Below are 19827 nucleotides of genomic sequence, written 5' to 3'. Positions count from 1 at the left end.
CTTCTGAATAATGCAAGTTGTGTGAATTTACATAATTTATCTGGTTTGGACAGTGGCGTAGTGTGGGGGGTGCAGGGGGGGCTGGCGGCACCGGGCGTAACATCTGGGGGTTAGGGTTAGGGGGCGCAAATCCACGGGTTAGGGGGCGCAAATTACTTGCCTTGCCCCGGGTGCTGACAACCCACGCTACGCCACTGGGTTTGGAGGAAGGACAGAGAGCTATGCGAGGCTTGTGGAAGCACCACCCCAACTACTAGAAACCATAATTCAGCCATCCTTCTGGCTTCTGGGATTTCAATAAATGCTCATGTATGTTTAATATTTTTTTCAAACAAGAAACCTGAGACTGCAGAGCAAGAACCCGAACCTGAAAGAGTTCCATGATTCTTTCATCCTTATTGCTTTTAAGCCAAAGCATCCTGCCTGGAGAAAAGATGTGCAGAGACAGACCTTCCTCTGCAGCTGTCTGCAACTCAAGATTGTCACTGAAGGGGTTGAAATAGGTGATCTCCTCCTTAGCCTCTCCGGATCTTTCCTTCCATGGGTGTAAAACGAAGTTAGAATCATTATTCCCAATGCGTTTTTTAAAGTTTGGAATGATGATTCTAAGCTGGGAAGTTACCAGAGAGAAAGGAGCTCACCCTTCTTCTGTTCAGACTTGCAGCTTGTTTTGGCTGGGGAGAAAAATATGTCAAGGAAAGAATCATTGAACTCTGCATAATAGGTAGTTTGAGCCTCAGGTAGTTGGAGTCCACATTCTTTGCTTTCTTTTCTTTTCTTTTCTTTTCTTTTCACACTCCTGAATGCAAGTTGTCTGCCCACCTTTCCCCTCTGACTCCTCCTCCTCCTCCTCCTCTTCCTCCTCCTCCTCCTCCTCTTCTTCTTCTTCCTGTTGGTTAGGTATGTAGCTGAATGCTTTTAAATGTAACATTTCCTGGTCAGCCATAGCCTTATAGTAATTCTTCTTCTTCTTCTTCTTCTGATTTTCAGGATGTGCCACTGATGGAGTCTGAAAAAATCAAAGGGGAAGATCCTTTCCCCTCAGCAACCCACAAATTCAACGAATCTTCTAATCCTGCCCCAGCCAGAAGGCACCATGATGTCACAGAATTTTTCACCAGGAGCGATGTTTCTGAAGAGAGGGTGGCAGTGACAGCAGAGGACAAAAAGAACTCTTTTTCTCAAGCCCTGCCACTTCTCTTTGTCATGGAAGAACAGATATGGGGCAGATTCCCTAGCCCTGTGGAAAGAGAGACATCCATGGGACTGGAAAGAGGCCAGAGAGATCCAGAGGACTGGGGAGGATTTTCCCAGCAAGAAAATCTTCTCAATATACAAGAAGTCACTTTGGAGGATAGCAAGGAGGTCCCTTTGGATCCCCGTCAGAGAGAACGTGAAGCTGCTCATTCCTTAAGTGATCATGAATCTTCCCTTTTCAGTGCAGAAGCTCTTGAACAGATCTCAAGTATTCCTAGTGAGGTCGCGGTGGGAGAGATCAAAGGTGAAACCCTTCTTCTTGGATTTCCCCAAGCTCTGAACCCTCGTGATGCATTTTCTCAGACACTGTGTGAGGAAACACATTCAACAGGCACTTTTTCTGCTAGTGAGGAATCAGCCTATGACTATCTCCCAGTGAGTCATGATGTTTCAGAGCATCACCAGAATGCTGAGGTTTCCAAAGGCAGATCAGATGAAAATCACTCATCGGAACTAGAGTCTCAATATGAACTAGACAAGAGCCATAGGCCAAATATGGAAGTCACATCGGAGATTGATGAGAAGATGTCCCCTAAGACCGAAGGAGCTGGTCAGATGCACCCAGATACCTCCATAGTGAATGAAGAGGGGAAAGTAAGAGAGTTAAAGGGACAAAGAGAGGGTGTGAAATCTTCTGCACTTTTCCAGTCAAGTTTTGAATTTTCTAAGGGTGGGGAAATACATTCCGATGTGCAACAACCAAAGCCTAATGAAATTTTGTCTCTGCCAGACTCCACTAGAGTAGACAATAATTCAGATATAGGAGAGGAAGTGGAAGAATCGGGACAAAATTCATTTATTTGCACTGTCCTCCATCTTGAGGAGGAGGATGGCATAGGGGGAAGCAAGACTCGTTCACTAACGGAGACGGTTAAAACAAAGCATGCTACTGATTGTGATGAAGCAGAATCATCTCAGGTATCAAAATCATTGGAGGCAGGGCCTGCAGAATTGGACCCAACAGAGTTGGTAGACACTGAACTAAATGAGGAATGCCTGGAATGGAAGGGAATGGAGAAAAAGGTGGAAACAGAGCAGAATAATCTAGAATTGAGACACAAAGGTCAGGAACAACAAGACTGTTGTGTGCAAGTAAGGCAAGCATCAAAGCAAGGGGTAGAGAGAGAGATAACTGCCCCACTGGGTTTAAATGCACTGCAAATGAACATGGATCTTCCTGATCTAAACAAGAACTGTTCTTTGGTTGAGGCATCTAATTTCACTTTCAAGGAGCTCTCATCTCCAAATCACGGTGCAAAGTCAGTCTGGACACAGGACTCTGGTAATCCACAAATAGCAAAGGCAAGAGCTATGTCCATATCTGAAGGTATCCCAGTGTGTGAGAGCCCAAGGACACAGGCTCCAACATGCCATGATTCTAGACAACTGGAACCCTCTGGCGTCTTTGACCAAGTTGGCCATAATAGCCAAGGCAGTGAGCAACCCCCTGAGGAAGACAGAAGAGCTATTGAAAGAGAGGACAGCGAATATGGTGGTGAAGAGACAAGTGTTGTGAGTCTTGATGGTGAAGGAAGACCACCATCCTGTAGAGATTTAATAGTAGCTCCTGATTCACAGATTTATCTGTATGATTCTCAGCCTGTGGATCACACTGTTGATGGTGAAATCCATATCACTGCCTCATCACTGGGGACCTCAACAGAGGCAGATTCTCTGGAGGAAGGTGTTGGCAAGAGAGCCAGAGATGGTACTGTTGTGCCATGTAAAGAATCAGAATCTACACAAGAGCCAGAAAACCAGAATCTGCTTAAGCCATGTCAGCTGAACAGAATGGATTGTGGAGAAGTACTGAGCAGTGATGCAGATGTCTGGGCTTCCAGCAAAAATGACATATCTGGTAAAGACTTATATGAAGTTGCTCAGGGTCCTGCTTCTGAGATCCTTCAGAGTATACCATCAGGGGAGGGTCTGTCCAATGCAGACAGTGTAGAATTCAGCCCTAATCCAGAATCATTCCAGGCACAAGACACTACCATAAGTTATCTAGAAACCCCAATGAGGAGCCTTGAGATTCCAGAAACGGAAGCAGGAGCAGATACACTTTGCATGGAACAACAAACTTTAATCAGTGAATCACCATGTTCATTAGTTCTTGAAGAGGATGGAACAGAAGGTGGCAACACGGAGACCTCAGATGTGGCTCAGCCAACAAAGACCCCAACACCTGCCTCGGATCAGGCCATTTCTCCAGAGCCTGCTTCCAGCCACTTAAACCAGCTCATGCCAACTGTGTCAGACTACAGTGAGTCTGCTCAGTTTTTAAGCCCTGCACCTAATGCAGACACCCTTGCTCAGCCCCTCACTCCTGCTCTTGCACCCAGTCAACCCAGTCAGCTCCTAGAACAACTGCCCTCTCCCAGTCAAGCTTGCCAGTTTTTTGCCCCAAAGTCCACTGCCATTAAGGCGCCACAGTCTTCAGTCCCGACACCTGACAATGAACTATTTAATAAGCCCCCAGCGACGGAATGCAATTCCAACCAAGATATGCCACATCCACTCAATTCCGATTCAGTGTTTCCTGCCCTCAGTGCCAATCACCCCATTCAACTAGCAAACTCTAGCCAAACCAGGGAATCTGTAGCTCCTGAGTTTAACTCCAGCCCCACAGCCTTTGCTCTTAACAGGGACCTTCAGCTTCCACATCCAGCTTCCAGCTCCAACATGCCTTCAGCTCCTGATGGTGATCAGTTTGCCCAACAACCATTTGAAGCACCAGAGTCTACTCTACCCGTTAACTATATAGATGGGGGTGGTTGTGTGTTTGTTGCTGACTGCATCTCTCAGACCATATCCTATGCTGCTGAAGCAGAAAAGCTTGCCCAGGCTCCAAACATAGACAGCAGAGTTGAAGAATTCCCTGTTGTACAGTTGGCTAATTCAGAAGGGGCAGGTATTTCACAAGGCCAGAAGGGCAGGCATATACACAAAGCATCCAGTCTACTGGAGATGCACCCAGATGTTGGCATTTCGGGAAACAGTGAGCCAGTGGAAGACTCCTCCTGCAGCATTCCTGATACTATGGATATGTGTGATGGGAAATCATCAAATAAATACAGCCGCCATCCCTCAGCAAGGAGTCAGAAAATGTCTGAAGCTGCAGAGGCCAGAAGTCCAACGCAGCCTTCACTTATAGCTTTCACCAACCCAATACACTTTTTCCAGCGAGGCCCTCCATCTCCACCAACTATCAGACACCCATGCAGAGAACAGGCTGCCTGTCAAGGGCCGCAGTGGTGGCAGCAGTCCCAGAGAGGAGATGCTAAGAGAGATGCAGAGGACGCTGTCCCACCTGTGCTTCCCAGAAAGGAAGGCGGAGCCAGGCACCTACCCTTAGAGAAATGTACTAGTTGTCCAAATAAAAGTGGCCTTGAACCAAAAGAACCAACATCCAGTTCAAAGAAACAGGAAGTGCTAAGCAAACACCGGGCTAAAAGCAAAGACTGGCATCGGCAGGGTTTGAGAAAGATCTCAATACCAACGGACAATGAATTAGGTGAGTGACTTTTGTTCCTTATCAAAATGACAAGAAAAGCGAAAGGAGGTTGCCCCCCCCCCCGGCCACGCCCCCAGCTGTGCCGAATGGACAGCTGGGGGTGTGACATGGCCGGGAGTACCCATGACGTGGGTGGCATGACTACGCCCTCCAGCCAGGTCACTGGGGGGTCCCAGATGCCTCTCCGCAACACCGCCCCCCAGGGAAGGAGAGCAGACCTGTTATAGACTAACATCAGTCTACAGTGGTACCTCGGGTTACATATGCTTCAGGTTACATACACTTCGGGTTACAGACTCCGCTAACCCAGAAATAGTGCTTCAGGTTAAGAACTTTGCTTCAGGATGAGTACAGAAATCGTGCTCCGGCGGTGCAGTGGCAGCGGGAGGCCCCATTAGATAAAGTGGTGCTTCAGGTTAAGAACAGTTTCAGGTTAAGAACGGACCTCCAGAAGGATTTAAGTACTTAACCCGAGGTACCACTGTATCTGAAAGCCAGCTTCCAACTTTAAAAGAACATAAAATGAGTCCTGCTGGACTACACCAAATATCCGTCTAATCAAGCATCCCATTTACAACAGTTGCCAGCTAGATTTCTGCAGAGCATGTAAGCAACAGACTTTCTCACTATGTCCCAAGCACCTGAAAATCTGAGGTATACGGTCTTTGAACATGGAGGTTCCATTTAGTTACCATGGCTACTGATCATTGATATATCTGTCTTTAGATTTCACTTTTGAAACCGTCTAAGCCATAGACGGGCCTTTAGCACATCGTATAGCAGTGCTGATGGTCACCTCCTTTGGCAGATTCACAGAGGATAGAGTGATCAGTATCAGAGAACTGGAACAGAGAGAGGCTCTGTTGTCCGCATGCTCTGCTTTTGGGCTTCTAGCAAGGATCTGGCTAGGCATTGTTGGAAAATGAGATGGACATGATATAACCCAGCAGGGTCATCTTGTGTGCTTAATGCTGGGAACTGGTCTTCAGATAAATATAGTGGTACCTCGGTTTTCAAACATAATCTGTTCCGGAAGTCCGTTCGAGTTCCGAAATGTTAAAAAAACGAAAGTGGAAGCCTCAATACGGAAAACTCAAAATGGAAGCCGCATTTCCTGTTTGAGTTCTGAGGTGCATTTGAAAACCAAGGCACTTACTTCCGGGTTTTCGGCGTTCGAGTTCCGAAATGTTCGTCTACAGAGGCGTTCGAAAACCAAGGTACCGTTGTATCAAGAAAAGCATGAAAAGGAATGCAAATATGGTCAGAAACTAAAATGATGCTGTGCAGATAGCAGGTAGCGTTTGTGATAATAAACTGGGAAGCCCTTGTGAGTGGTTTGGAACCACGAAAGCCACTTGAATCACATGGGGAGATAGGGGATAGGTCCCAGTGCCACTATGGTGCTATTTACATTGGGCCGTTATGGACTGCAAGACTCTTGGCAAAATCTGTGCCTCCCATGAAACTAGGAGCAAATGGAACAGGAGGAAGGCTACCACAGCTGTGGTGTCACTGAGCAGACATCTCCCCAATGCTAGTTTCTCAGTTTAGGGGTAGGGCTGGAATCAGAAATGTAGGGTTGGGAGGGACACCCAAGGTTCATCTAGTTCAACCCTCTGCAGCGCAGGATCACACCTAAGAGAAGAGATGCAAAACACTGCTCTTGGAGACAGTCGTATTGAGAGCAAAACATATTGCCTTTCCCCCTGTGGGGGACTGACCACTGAAAAGGAACAGACACACCATGCATCTCTGTGCACAGAGACATGTTTCCTCCCATTGGCTCTTTCCTGCAGTATACAGTGGTACCTTGGTTTAAGAACAGCTTCGTTTATGAACAACTTGGATTGAGAACGCTGCAAACCCAGAAGTAGGTGTTTTGGTTTGTGAACTTTGCCTTGGAAGCAGAACAGGTTTCGCTTCCTGTTGAGTGTGTTCCATTTGTAAATTGAGTCCCCCGCTGCTATGGGAAAGCACACCTTGGTTTAAGAACGCTTTGGTTTAAGAACGGACTTCTGGAACGGATCAAGTTCGTAAACCAAGGTACCACTGTATTGTCCTTCTCTCCACCTGCTGCAATGAGCTACATTTCCATTTTTGCAGCTGAGAAGTTGTGACTGAATTACAAGCACTTCAGCACTTAATTTTTCTGGAATAAGACTACCCCACTATCTCTTCCATTTTCAGAGTTTATAGCATCTCTTATCTCGTCAAAGGAAGAAGCCCCTGCACACAAAGAAAAATCAGACCATTTCGACAGAGTGAAATTTGGGTGAGTCTCTTTCCATAAGCATTTTTGTACTGAGCCACTGGACAGCCTCTTGTGGCAGTGGAATTAAATTCCTTCTAGTGCTTTCTGAATGTTTAATGTACTTCTCACGCTATGTCACAGGAACTAAGAACCAGCAATTACAATGTTGGGTTTCCAATTAGTGAAATGCAGGTTCAAAGCCTTCCTCGGCTATGAAGCTGACTGAGTGACCTGCCTTGGACAAATAAATTAAGCCCCCCTGAAATACTTAATTGCCTTCACCCCCAGTTCAGGTATGCAAAAAAGCTTCTGCCCACGTGGTTCATTCCAGCCCAATGTTTATGCTCAACCCCTCAAGAGATCTGTAAATAAAACATTAGACATGTTGGGAAAGCTTGCTGAGCTTGGATATGGGATTCAGGAGCTCATTGATGCTCACCTCAAAGAAGAGGGGAACCTTACGAGAACCCCAAGTTCTCCAGCTCAAATTAAAATCCGCCCTCAAGAACAACAGCTTTGCACAGTTTGAGGAGACCCTGCAAAGGACCTGAAATTAGAGCAACTTAGAGAAGTGTTTTGAGGTTCTGCAGGCTCTTTATCCCCCTTGGGCTGCAGATGTGGAACCATAATCTGCAGTGAGGATATTGCAGTTTTGTAAGCCTCCATGAATTCACTGTGGCTGCAAAGGACAGCTTTGGGGCTGGGTGGGGCAGGGCATTAAGTGGTTGAATTCAGATAGCCTGACCTATTTCCCAGCCAATTACCCAATTTTAAAAGCTCAGCTTGTTTCCAGGTCAATCCAATGTGAGCTGTGGAAAGCTCCCCCTTCTGTATAGGGCAGGGGTGCCCAAACTTTTTCCAAAGAGGGCCAGATGTGATGAAATTAACATGCGTGAGGGCCGACCAAAGTTGTTCAGCTTTTTTTAGGATTTTACCCCAGGAGATAAACTGCCATAGAGGCTAGATTAAACCGGCCGGCAGGCTGGATTAGGCCCCCGGAACACACTTTGGACATGCCTGGTATAGGGTATTGTATTCCATACAATTGTATGGAAGCCTTTGGACAGATGCAGACCAAGATGGTGAGAACTATGGCAGTATCAACAATTGTGTTGATAAAATATGTGTAAAGGGAGGTGTCTAACATACCTCACAGAGTTGTTGTAAAGATGAATGAATTAACCTGAAGAAATCTGCCAAATGCTCCTTGGAAGAACAAGCTTCCTTAATAATAATAATAATAATAATAATAATAATAATAATAATAATAATAATTTGTTATTTGTACCCCGCCCATCTGGCTGGGTTTCCCCAGCCACTCTGGGCGGCTTCCAACAAAGATGAAAAATACACTAAAATGTCACATATTAAAAACTTCCCTGAACAGGGAATAGAAGCTTTATCGTGGTTTCTGCCTTGCCATTTTCCTCAGCGAGAGTAGGCAATGTAGGCTATGAACCCAGCGTTAAAATGCTAGCTGTAACTGATGAGATCCAATGCTCAGGTTATGCTACCCTCTTTGTAGACTGAAATACTCAGAGTCGCAAAGTGATTTCATGCTCTTTATTCAGCTCATAGTGGTGAGGAGGAATGAATGAAAGTCCCCTCAAAGTATCTGCTTTATATACATTATTTACATAATGGGCTGCACATGATTGGCTAATTCTGGAATTCTACTGTAAGCCAATCAGGTTGTGGATTCACTTATATATGGAGCATGATTGGGTGGTTCCTGCCAACCAATCATACTGCTGCATTGTTCTAGGACCAATCAGACTGCTGCATTCTGAATCCTATTGTTCTAGGACCAATCAGACTGTTGCAATTTGGATCCTATTGTTCTAGGACCAATCAGACTGCTGCAGTTTGGATCCTATTCAACTCAGTACATAACATAGACCTTATTGATTTTCCTCATATTTGTATACTACTCACATCTTGATGTTTTCCATTCTCTGAAAGAGAGAAGAAACTGCTAGAGACAGCAGAAACCATCAAACGGCGGCGCTCCAAATTAATCAACTCATGTAAGTACTTCCTGCCTAATGAAGTTCTCTCTGTGCTAAAAAACACTCTGCAGGTGCAGAACAATAGCAATAATAATAATAATAATAATAATAATAATAATAATATTTATACCCCGCCCCCATCTGGCTGGGTTTCCACAGCCACTCTGGGCAGCTCCCAACAGATTAAAAACAGAAAATAATAATAATAATAATAATAATAATAATAATAATAATAATAATAATTTATTTGTACCCCGCCCATCTGGCTGGGTTTCCCCAGCCACTCTGGGCAGCTTCCAATAAAGATTAAAAATACATTAAAATGTCACACATTAAAAACTTCCCTAAACAGGGCTGCCTTCTGATGACTTCTAAAAGTCAGGTAATTGTTTATTTCCTTGACATCTGATGGGAGGGCATTCCACAGGGTGGGCACCACCACCGAGAAGGCCCTCTGCCTGGTTCAAGCCTTTAACTGTGGGGTTCATTTAAATTCTCAGAGAGTTAATAATAGACAGAGTATTTAACTGAGGAACAATGAAAACATAAAAGCTGTGTCTGACGTGAATGTGATTAGAACTAGTAAAATCCATCCTAACCCCATTCCCACCCAGCTAATCCCATCTACCCCCCACTCTAAACTGACAAAACTCCCTGCTGTCATTCCATGCTCCCTTCAGTTCCTCCTCCCCACTATTTCATTCTACCCCCTCCAAACATGGTTTGGATGTGGCTACGTACACATTAAATTATATATGCTTTTACAAAAGTGTGCTTAGACCAGCCATTTATATTTTGGACGAAGAGCAGTCATAGGTCCCTGTTCTGGAATGTCTTCCTATTCTAGATTGGAGCCCTCGTTCAGGTTTCTGGATGTTTCAATGTTATTTTCAACGAAAGAGAGATGGTAAAGAGATTCTAAAGCATCTCAGCGGCAGCAGCGTAGCCTGAAAGGGGATATCAAACGTGAGCCTAAAGAAGAGTGTTATTCTCCCTGCTTTTTCTTCTTTTTGCAGAAAATGGGAGTAGATATAGAAACAACCCTAGCATCTTACTTAATTTATCTCCTTATTTTTGTTCTCAGAGCTGGGATGGCCTGAGAGAAAAGTGCTGATGCGGGATGGATTTATTTAAAAAAAAATAAATAAATCCATAAACTCATTAGTAACAATGAATTGGATGCTAACTGCAGATTCAGCAAGCTTGGCAATTTCAAAAGTTTTAGCTTTGCTTACTAAATACAAGTAAGATAAAAACGCTAAATTAGACCTTTCTCTGGGGTATCAAAAAATATTCAAACACAAACTAAATACCAGCCTATTCTGCACAGGAAAAAATATTTCAGAAAAAACCACATCACTGCAGCAGTCTTCAGAGGGAAAAGGTGGGGCTGGGGCTGGGGAACATTTTATTCCCTTATCCAACTGCCCCTTTTGTTGCTAAAGTCTAGTCACCAGATCCCACTTTATACATGAATTAGGAAGTCGTGTAAACAACAAACGTGGCTGCCCTCATTATGCCTACTTTGCCCCAGTGTCGTCCAGTGAAATGTTAAGAATTTACATGTATTCTATTGCTTATAGAAGAGCCCTTCTAGAAATTATCTGTTTTGTCAGCAGTTGTTAAAGGGTCCATATGGGTCCATATGACCAGCGAATGGAAATTTCAGGCCCCTTCTCAGAATTTTAGCTTTCAGGTTTTAAAAAAAGTCTGACGTAGGAATGCCAGAGAATTCTATCAGAAACAGAAATAGGAAAAGAAATGGACACAATTTGCATGCGTGTACAAGGTCAGGAATGGAAACCACACAAGGAAATATAAGTGGTATGAGCTGTTGTTGTGTTTTTACTCCACAAGGGTAGAGATGCAAATAACTTATGTTTTGGCAGAAGCCAGCCTGCAGATGAATGGAAACTGTGCTGTTTGCGACAAACAGAGATAGGACAGAAATTGCTGCCTCCTTGCATGCCTAGTCTGTAGCTCTAAAATTAACAGAGTTGTGAGGAGTGGGAAAAAGATGCAGGAAAGAATTCTTCCCATTTGCTCAAAAATGCAGTAAAGCTGCAAATACACATGTTCTATTGACAAGCTGTTGGTAATTATTTTTAAGCATCAAGTAACATTTCCAGTGTTATGAAAATTAAGCACCACCATTTTACATGTATAAATGGAAATATATTTTTGCTGGTCCAATAACAGCAGAAATAGCCTTATCCTTTTCAGAATCTTCCTACGACAGTCGTATCTTGGTTGCTGAATGCCTTGGAACTCATACGTTTCAGCTCCTGAACAATCGAAAACTGGAAGTGAATGATTCTGAATGATTTTCAGAAGCCGAACATCCTCCATGGCTTCCGTGGCTTCTGATTGGCTGCAGGACACTTCTGCAGCCAATCAGAAGGTGCGTCTTGGTTTTCGAACAGTTCTGGAAGTCAAACGGACTCCTGGAATGCGTTCTGTTTGAGAACCAAGGTACGACAGTACATCTCTGTTTCTAACCGGTCATTTCATTTCAATGTTTATTTTTTCTATGTTTATACAACAACATTGAATGTAAGTTGTTTAACTTCAGGCTGTTTGGAATTTAAAATGCAGTGTGTTTACTGCTTCACACTGACAAATTAAACCTTGTCCCTTCCTCTCCTCAGTGTGCCCTAACCCCACCACAAGCACCTCACCACCCGCATAATAGCTCTGGTTGCAGGCCTGGTGCGTAGAGTCAGAATTGTTAAGACTTGGTGGTTTTTCTTCACAGCGAAGTTGCTCTACCAGGAATACAGCGATGTTGCACTGAACAAAGCCATTCAAAGTCAAAAGAGAGCAGATTCCTTGACTGAAGATTTGGAGTATAAATCCACAGACTCCCCAAGGTTACGAAGAAAAAACATCTCTCCTCAGGATTCCTACCTGCAACGCTTGTCCGTCTCATCCTCGACGTCCCTGTGGCAGGACATCCCCATGGTCCGAGAGAGCACTGTGCTGCTGAGCATGACCCGTGAGGAGCAGAAGTTGCAGGAGGTAATAGAGGGAGGAGCACAGCCAGGCATATTTGACTAAAGAGGAGGCTAACTCAGTATGGCTAGTGGTAGAAACAGCTGGCCTAGAGGAGGCGAGCTGAAAGATGGAGCGAACCAGACGAATGGGGTAAGAGTCCAAATGGAAAACTGAAGTGAGAGGGTGGACAGAGCTGCAGAATCAGAATCAGGGAAGTTGGCATACTGATTTGAAATAAGCAGCTAGCAGCCCATTAATTTACTTTATCCGAGTTCTGTGGGGATTACTCTCGAGACAGACGGATGCCCACAACCAATGCTGCATTTACGTATAAGCTAAACAAGCTATAGCTTAAGGCCCCACTCTCGTAAAGGTAAAGGTAAAAGGACCCCTGACCATTAGGTCCAGTCGTGACCGACTCTGGGGTTGCGGCGCTCATCTTGCTTTACTGGCTGAGGGAGCCGACGTTTGTCCGCAGACAGTTTTTCTGGGTCATGTGGCCAGCATGACTAAGCCACTTCTGGTGAACCAGAGCAGCGCATGGAAACGCCGTTTACCTTCCCGCCGGAGTGGTACCTATTTATCTACTTGCACTTTGACGTGCTTTCGAACTCTCTTAGGGGCTCCCCAAAAAAATTTTAAGGAAAAAAAACCTGGATGTACATTTCCAAAATATAAGATAAAAAACAAATAAACTAAACCTACATACAGCAACAGTGTTTTGTGTTGTGTAGGCTCCTGTGATATATTTTGTTGTTCGCAAATGGCTTTAGATGCCTATTAAGTCCATGAATTACCTCATTGCATATATTCAACACAAAAAACAGTGACAATTTGTTGTTGACAAAGGACAGCTGGACATATAATGGGCCCCATTGCCTTCAGTAGCTTAGGGCCTCCTCAAACCTAAATCCAGCCCTGCCCACAACATAACTCACAGGCAACTGGGCCAAAACAAACAAGATGAATTTTAACAGGGAGAAATGTAAAGTATTGCACTTGGGCAAAAAAAATGAGAGGCACAAATACAAGATGGGTGACACCTGGCTTGAGAGCAGTACATGTGAAAAGGATCTAGGAGTCTTGGTTGACCACAAACTTAACATGAGCCAACAGTGTGACGCGGCAGCTAAAAAAGCCAATGCAATTCTGGGCTGCATCAATAGGAGTATAGCATCTAGATCAAGGGAAGTTATAGTGCCACTGTATTCTGCTCTGGTCAGACCTCACCTGGAGTACTGTGTCCAGTTCTGGGCACCACAGTTCAAGAAGGACACTGACAAACTAGAACGTGTACAGAGGAGGGCAACCAAAATGGTCAAAGGCCTGGAAACAATGCCTTATGAGGATCGGCTAAGGGAGCTGGGCATGTTTAGCCTGGAGAAGAGGAGGTTAAGGGGTGATATGATAGCCATGTTCAAATATATAAAAGGATGTCACATAGAGGAGGGAGAAAGGTTGTTTTCTCCTGCTCCAGAGAAGCGGACACGGAGCAATGGATCCAAACTACAAGAAAGAAGATTCCACCTAAACATTAGGAAGAACTTCCTGACAGTAAGAGCTGTTCGACAGTGGAATTTGCTGCCAAGGAGTGTGGTGGAGTCTCCTTCTTTGGAGGTCTTTAAGCAGAGGCTTGACAACCATATGTCAGGAGTGCTCTGATGGTGTTTCCTGCTTGGCAGGGGGTTGGACTCGATGACCCTTGTGGTCTCTTCCAACTCTATGATTCTATGATTCTAACATAGGATTGCAACCTTAGGATGCACAAGGAAGGGGTGTTTGGTTGTGTGGTGCTGAATGTTAGGATGTTTGGTTGTGTGGTGCTGAATGTTATGTACTGAAGTTCTCACCCTGGGCGAGCAGGGGGATACTGTAGATAGTTATGCAAATAAGGGATCGAAAGTGTCCTTCAGTGATTGGATAGTTTTAGAAAATTGTTACAGTTACGTTGTACTGGAGCTCTATATAAGCAGGCTGACTGAACCCTTCAGTTCAGTTCAGAGTTCAGTTCTGGCCTGTGAATAAACAAGAGCTGTTTGAAGAATCGCTGTGTCGTCTGATATGTTCACCCACAACTTAACACTGAATGCAATTCTTGATCGGCTGGTTTGGATAGACCAGTTCCAGGCCTCTCTTCTGATGGACGATGAAGCGAGAGATACAGTTGCTAGCTGTGTCTCCATCAAGAACATGCAGATACGATCTACTCCCCTTGAGGGTTTTCCTTTTCCATTTAATTCCATCTCAAATAATTCATTGCTTCTCGGAGTATCCTGTGCTCTAAAGCTTATGTTCTCCACATTATTAACAGGCCAAGTTTGAACTGATTGTATCAGAAGCCTCATACCTGCGGAGCTTAAATGTGGCTGTGGACCACTTCCAGCACTGCCACGAACTCCAAGCTGTCTTAACGAATCAAGATAAACAGTGGCTTTTCTCCCGCCTTCAGGATGTACGTGACGTTAGTGCCAAGTGAGTTCCGGTCTTCCTGTTCTGCTTGTACAGCTATCACACCGAAACCCTGGATGTCTCGAGCCAATGCAATCAATAGATACTTGCCTGTGCCTCATAACCACATACAGTGGTGCCTCGCAAGACGAAATTAATCCGTTCTGAGAGTCTCTTCGTCTTGCGGTTTTTTCGTCTTGCGAAGCACGGCTATTAGCGGCTTAGCGGCTATTAGCGGCTTAGCGGCTATTAACGGCTTAGCAGCTTTAAGAAAAAGGAAACAAACTCGCAAGAACTCGCAAGACGTTCCGTCTTGTGAAGCAAGCCCATAGGGAAATTCGTCTTGCGGTACGACTCAAAAAACAGAAAACTCTTTCGTCTAGCGAGTTTTTCGTCTTGCGAGGCATTCGTCTTGCGGGGCACCACTGTAGTACTTTGTGCTAGACTATAGACTGTGGGTGGGCAGAACACTGTCAGCATCAGTTTTTGGAACTGAAATTTGGAATATATATATTCCAAATTTCCTGTTTCCAAATTAATCTGCAACTTTAAAAAAAAAAGCCAAATGAAAATTCATATATGAATGCATATTTTATTTTGTATTTATTTATTTATACGGCCATTTATAAACTGCCAACTCGTAAAAATATTATGGCAGTGTATAATAAGATAATTAAAGCGTTTAAAATGCAGACTAAAATTGAATCGAATTAATTATTTTAAAATGCTTGTTGAAACCAACATTTTCAGCAGGCAGCAAAATACTAGAATTGGAGGTGCCTGTCTGCTTTCAACAGAACCAGTATTCCAAATTACTGGTGTATATTTTGTCATGAAATATGCATTTCTAACATATTTCAATGCACATTTTATCATGAAATGCACAAGTTTAATACCTTTTGAGCTGATAACTGTAAAGGTAAAGGTACCCTTGCCCGTGCGGGCCAGTCGTGTCCAACTCTAGGGTTGTGCGTTCATCTCACTCTAGAGGCTGGGAGCCAGCGCTGTCCGCAGACACTTCTGGGTCACGTGGCCAGCGTGACGAAGCTGCTCTGACGAACCGGCACCAGAGCAGCACACAGAAACGCTGTTTACCTTCCCGCTATAAAGCGGTACCTATTTATCTACTTGCACTTAAGGGTGCTTTCGAACTGCTAGGTGGGCAGGAGCTGGGACCGATCGACGGGAGCTCACCCTGCCGCGGGGATTCGAACCGCCGACCATGCAATCGGCAAGTCCTAGGTGCTGAGGTTTTACCCACAGCGCCACCCGCGTCCCAACTGTAAAGCTAGAGAAGTGCAAAATGCCCAGGATAGCTATACTGCAATCCACACATTAGTTCATGAATTCCTCAAGCCTGTCTACTATGCACACATTCAGGCTGATATTTCTGTTATCACATACAAATAATTAGCCGTGACTTAGCAAATACTTCCTGTCATTTTGGAGTAAAACCTGGATTCTGGTCTCCATGTTTATGTAGCCCTGGGGGGAAAACATGACACAACTAAAAGTTTTGTTAGTATTTAATCTTGTAACATTGTTTAACATTGTGTTTTGATTTTTTATCTGGTTGCACATTTGCCTAGAATGCTGTTCAGCAGATGAATAGAATAGAAATGACTGAAGGGTTTGTCCACGCTTCCACTTGTCCCCTGTCTAGGAAGCACGGATCCGAGCAGTTTTCCCCTTGCCCTGCTCCTTTTCCAGGGAAAGCCTGCTTTTTGTTGCTAAATCAGAGCAAACACCAATCCAATTGAACACTAAAGAGTAGTTTTCCCTGGGGCAAAGCGTCAAGATAAGTCAAAGTGTGGATAAGCCCTAAATCTTTATATAATCACCCAAGCAAGCTGCAACAAGCACTCCTCCTCCCTGGTCTTCCAGAACCAGAAGAGTTATGAAGTGAGAGGAGCAAAAACAGTCATGCAGGCACAGTCTCAGATTGCTTGGGGGAAACCCTGGCGATGAGGGGACTTAGGCAGCTTTCAGTCTCAGCAACTGCTTCATGGGGGAAAGACCTATCAGAAATGAGTTGCTGTGCTCATTAGGCCTCACACTCCTGTGCAGATCCTGTTGCTGCTAATAAAGAGTTAACTCCAACTTGCTCGGGTGATTTACTGCAGGCTCACTCCTGTCACACAATGAGTAAGAATTTCCCTACAGCTTCCACGTAGGGATAGTTAATTTTCTAGAGAAGGAGAAAGATTAAAAAGTTGGGGGAAGTGCTGTAATTCTGGTCGCCATGTCTCATTATTTTCTTCTGGGGGGTTCCTGCAGCTTCCTATTTGACCTGGAGGAGAAGCTTGAAGAGAACATGTTCACATTCAATGTGTGTGATGTGGCTCTGAGGCATGCGCCGGAATTCCGGAGGGTTTACCTGCCGTATGTGACAAACCAGACGTACCAGGAGCAGACCTTTCGGCGACTACTGTAAGAAACCTAAAGATGCCCCCCTTTCCTATATTTTTATCCTCTTCGTAACACTCCACAAAATGTCCTTTGTGGCATATCTACACCACAGACAAGTCGTCTCCTCTCTTGGGAACTATCGCTCTGAAAAGGGGTGGGGTGATAAGGCTCTCTAGCAGACAGTGCTCAAGGTTCTGCAGGGGAACCTGGGACAGTTAAACTGGAACAAAACCTCATCTAGAGGTGGACGGTTAGGAGAGATCCACACCACACATTTAAAGCACATCTAACACACATTCAAAGCACATAAAGGTAAAGGGTAAAGGGAGCCCTGACCATTAGGTCCAGTTGTGACCAACTCTGGGGTTGCGGTGCTCATCTCGCTTTATTGGCCAAGGGAGCCGACGTACAGCTTCCGGGTCATGTGGGCAGCATGACTAAGCCGCTTCTGTTGAACCAGAGCAGCGCACGGAAATGCCATTTACCTTCCTGCCGGAGCGGTACCTATTTATCTACTTGCACTTTGATGTGCTTTCGAACTGCTAGGTGGGCGGGAGCTGGGACTGAGCAACAGGAGCTCACCCCGTCTCGGGGATTTGAACCGCCGACCTTCTGATCGGCAAGTCCTTGGCTTTGTGGTTTAACCCACAGCACCACCCACGTCCCCAAAGAATCCTGGGGACTGTAGCTGCCCCCCTCAGAGAGCTATAGTTCCCAGGACACTTAACAAACTGTTGTCAGGTTGTCAAGCAAACTGCCTTTTATATAACAATAGTGCTTTTTGTGGAGGTATAAAAAGCATCACAGCAGTAGTTCACAGCATGCAGAAAAGCCCTATTTCAATGGGCTACACCTGATTCAGTTCATAAGTGTTTAAGATACCCAAAACAGATGTTGGTACATGATTTAGTTCAGGTTCCAGGTTAGAGGAAGCACTGTGCCATTCCAATCTCATATAGATTTTATAGATAAATTCATCTATAAAGAGGCAAATTCCAGGGGAAATGATGTTTGCTGCAACTGGCCAATGGATCCTGGCCCTTCCAAGGAGATTCCAGGGTATTGTCAGAGGAATGGCAATCAACTAAGATGCATCTCCCAGAATTCAAGTCCATGGTAACATATCCTAGATAACAGCACTTTGTTGTTGTTGTTGTTTAGTCGTTTAGTCGTGTCCGACTCTTCGTGACCCCCTGGACCAGAGCACGCCAGGAACTCCTGGCCTCTACTGCCTCCCGCAGTTTGGTCAAACTCATGCTGGTAGCTTCGAGAACACTGTCCAACCATCTCGTCCTCCGTCGTCCCCTTCTCCTTGTGCCCTCCATCTTTCCCAACATCAGGGTCTTTTCCAGGGAGTCTTCTCTTCTCCTGAGGTGGCCAAAGTACTGGAGCCTCAGCTTCAGGATCTGTCCTTCCAGTGAGCACACAGGGCTGATGTCCTTGAAAATGGATAGGTTTGATCTTCTTGCAGTCCATGGGACACTCAAGAGTCTCCTCCAGCACCATAATTCAAAAGCATCAATTCTTCGGCGATCAGCCTTCTTATGGTCCAGCTCTCACTTCCATACATCACTACTGGGAAAACCATAGCTTTTACTATACGGACCTTTGTTGACAAGGGGATGTCTCTGCTTTTTAAGATGCTGTCTAGGTTTGTCATTCTAGCGCAATTTAAATAGAATGAAAGCCCCAAAGAGGTTGATGCATAATAGTCAGCATTTTGTTTTATTTTTCTTACTTTATTTGGGACATTTTCACACTGTTCTTCAGCCAGCCAGAGAGGCTTACATAAAGTGGATAAAAACAGTAGGAAGTAGTAAAACAATAAAAGTAAATAAGAACAAATTATCAGCCATGAAACCAAGATCTTTCTTTTGAACCGCCCTGAGATCGTTCGATGAAGGGTGGTATCTAAATAAATAAGAGATCTAAAAAGGCCTCACACACATAAGATCTAAGAATAAAGATACAAAAGACTAATCTCCCTCCCAACACCACCCCAGCAAAAGATTCTGTTCAGCCTCCGAGGCCAGGTAGAAAAAGCCCACAAGGCAGGGAGCAAGTCTTCCAGGACTCACTGGCAAGATGGTCTCTGGCCTTTTCAGCAGCCTCAGCCTTTCTAGTTGGGAGTCAATCTAATCTGCCGCGTCTTCTCTCTGGCAGGAATGATGTCCCTGCCTTCCAACAGGTTTTGGAGAGACTAGAAAGTGATCCTGTTTGCCAGCGCCTCTCTCTCAAATCCTTCCTCATCCTCCCATTCCAGCGCATCACAAGACTTAAACTCCTTCTCCAGGTAAAAGTGTTGGGGACCCAGGACTCGCCTTTCCTTGGGCTGGCCAGCCTCATAATTAAATCGACTGTTTTCCTGGCAATAAAAATGTAAGCAGCAGGAAAAGAATTGGTGCCCCCTTCTTTATTGCAAAGATATTTGACGTTTACATGCATGCAATGGCAGCAAACCAGAGCTTTGCCAGGTAGAAGTGTGACACAGCCCAAAAGGTATCTCCCAGGAGCTTCTGTTTGAAATTGTTTTGGTGGAGGTGGCAGGAATTTAACCTCCTATATTTTCAAAACCTGTACTCTGCCATTCCGCACTCACCTCTTCCCCAGGAGCATGGCTTAATTCCAATATTTATACCAGGCATAGGCAAACTCGGCCCTCCAGCTGTTTTGGGACTACAATTCCCATAATCCCTGACCACTGGTCCTGCTAGCTAGGGAATATGAGAGTTGTAGGCCAAAAACATCTGGAGGGCCAAGTTTGCCTGTGCCTGATTTATACCCATTTCTTTTGGACTCTGGGAAGTTTTAGGAGGAGTGCTGAAACTTGGTCCATGGAAGCACAACTTCAAAGGGAGTTTGAAAAACTTATTTTTTCAAATAAGTTTAAAAATTGGAACCCCTGAAAGGCCCTGCAGCCTTCCCTTAGTTCTCTGTTATCAGCC

General features: G+C 44.8%; 1 protein-coding gene across 2 annotated transcripts in view; it reads left to right on the top strand.

The window, feature by feature from the left end:
- Nucleotides 1-19827, top strand: part of ARHGEF5 (Rho guanine nucleotide exchange factor 5) — a 73991-nt gene that overhangs the window by 36539 nt on the left and 17625 nt on the right. For both annotated transcript variants that reach the window (XM_083440702.1, XM_083440701.1), the window contains exons 2-8: nt 991-4771; nt 6959-7043; nt 8985-9049; nt 11787-12049; nt 14337-14497; nt 16751-16903; nt 19046-19175. In XM_083440702.1, the coding sequence (XP_083296828.1) occupies nt 1003-4771; nt 6959-7043; nt 8985-9049; nt 11787-12049; nt 14337-14497; nt 16751-16903; nt 19046-19175 (4626 nt within the window). In that variant the 5' untranslated portion in view covers nt 991-1002. The remainder of the gene's footprint in view (nt 1-990; nt 4772-6958; nt 7044-8984; nt 9050-11786; nt 12050-14336; nt 14498-16750; nt 16904-19045; nt 19176-19827) is intronic.

Source organism: Podarcis tiliguerta (assembly GCF_965153285.1).
Source record: "Podarcis tiliguerta genome assembly, chromosome: 5".
Classification (NCBI taxonomy): domain Eukaryota; kingdom Metazoa; phylum Chordata; class Lepidosauria; order Squamata; family Lacertidae; genus Podarcis; species Podarcis tiliguerta.
This window is presented reverse-complemented; position numbering and strand designations above follow the sequence as displayed.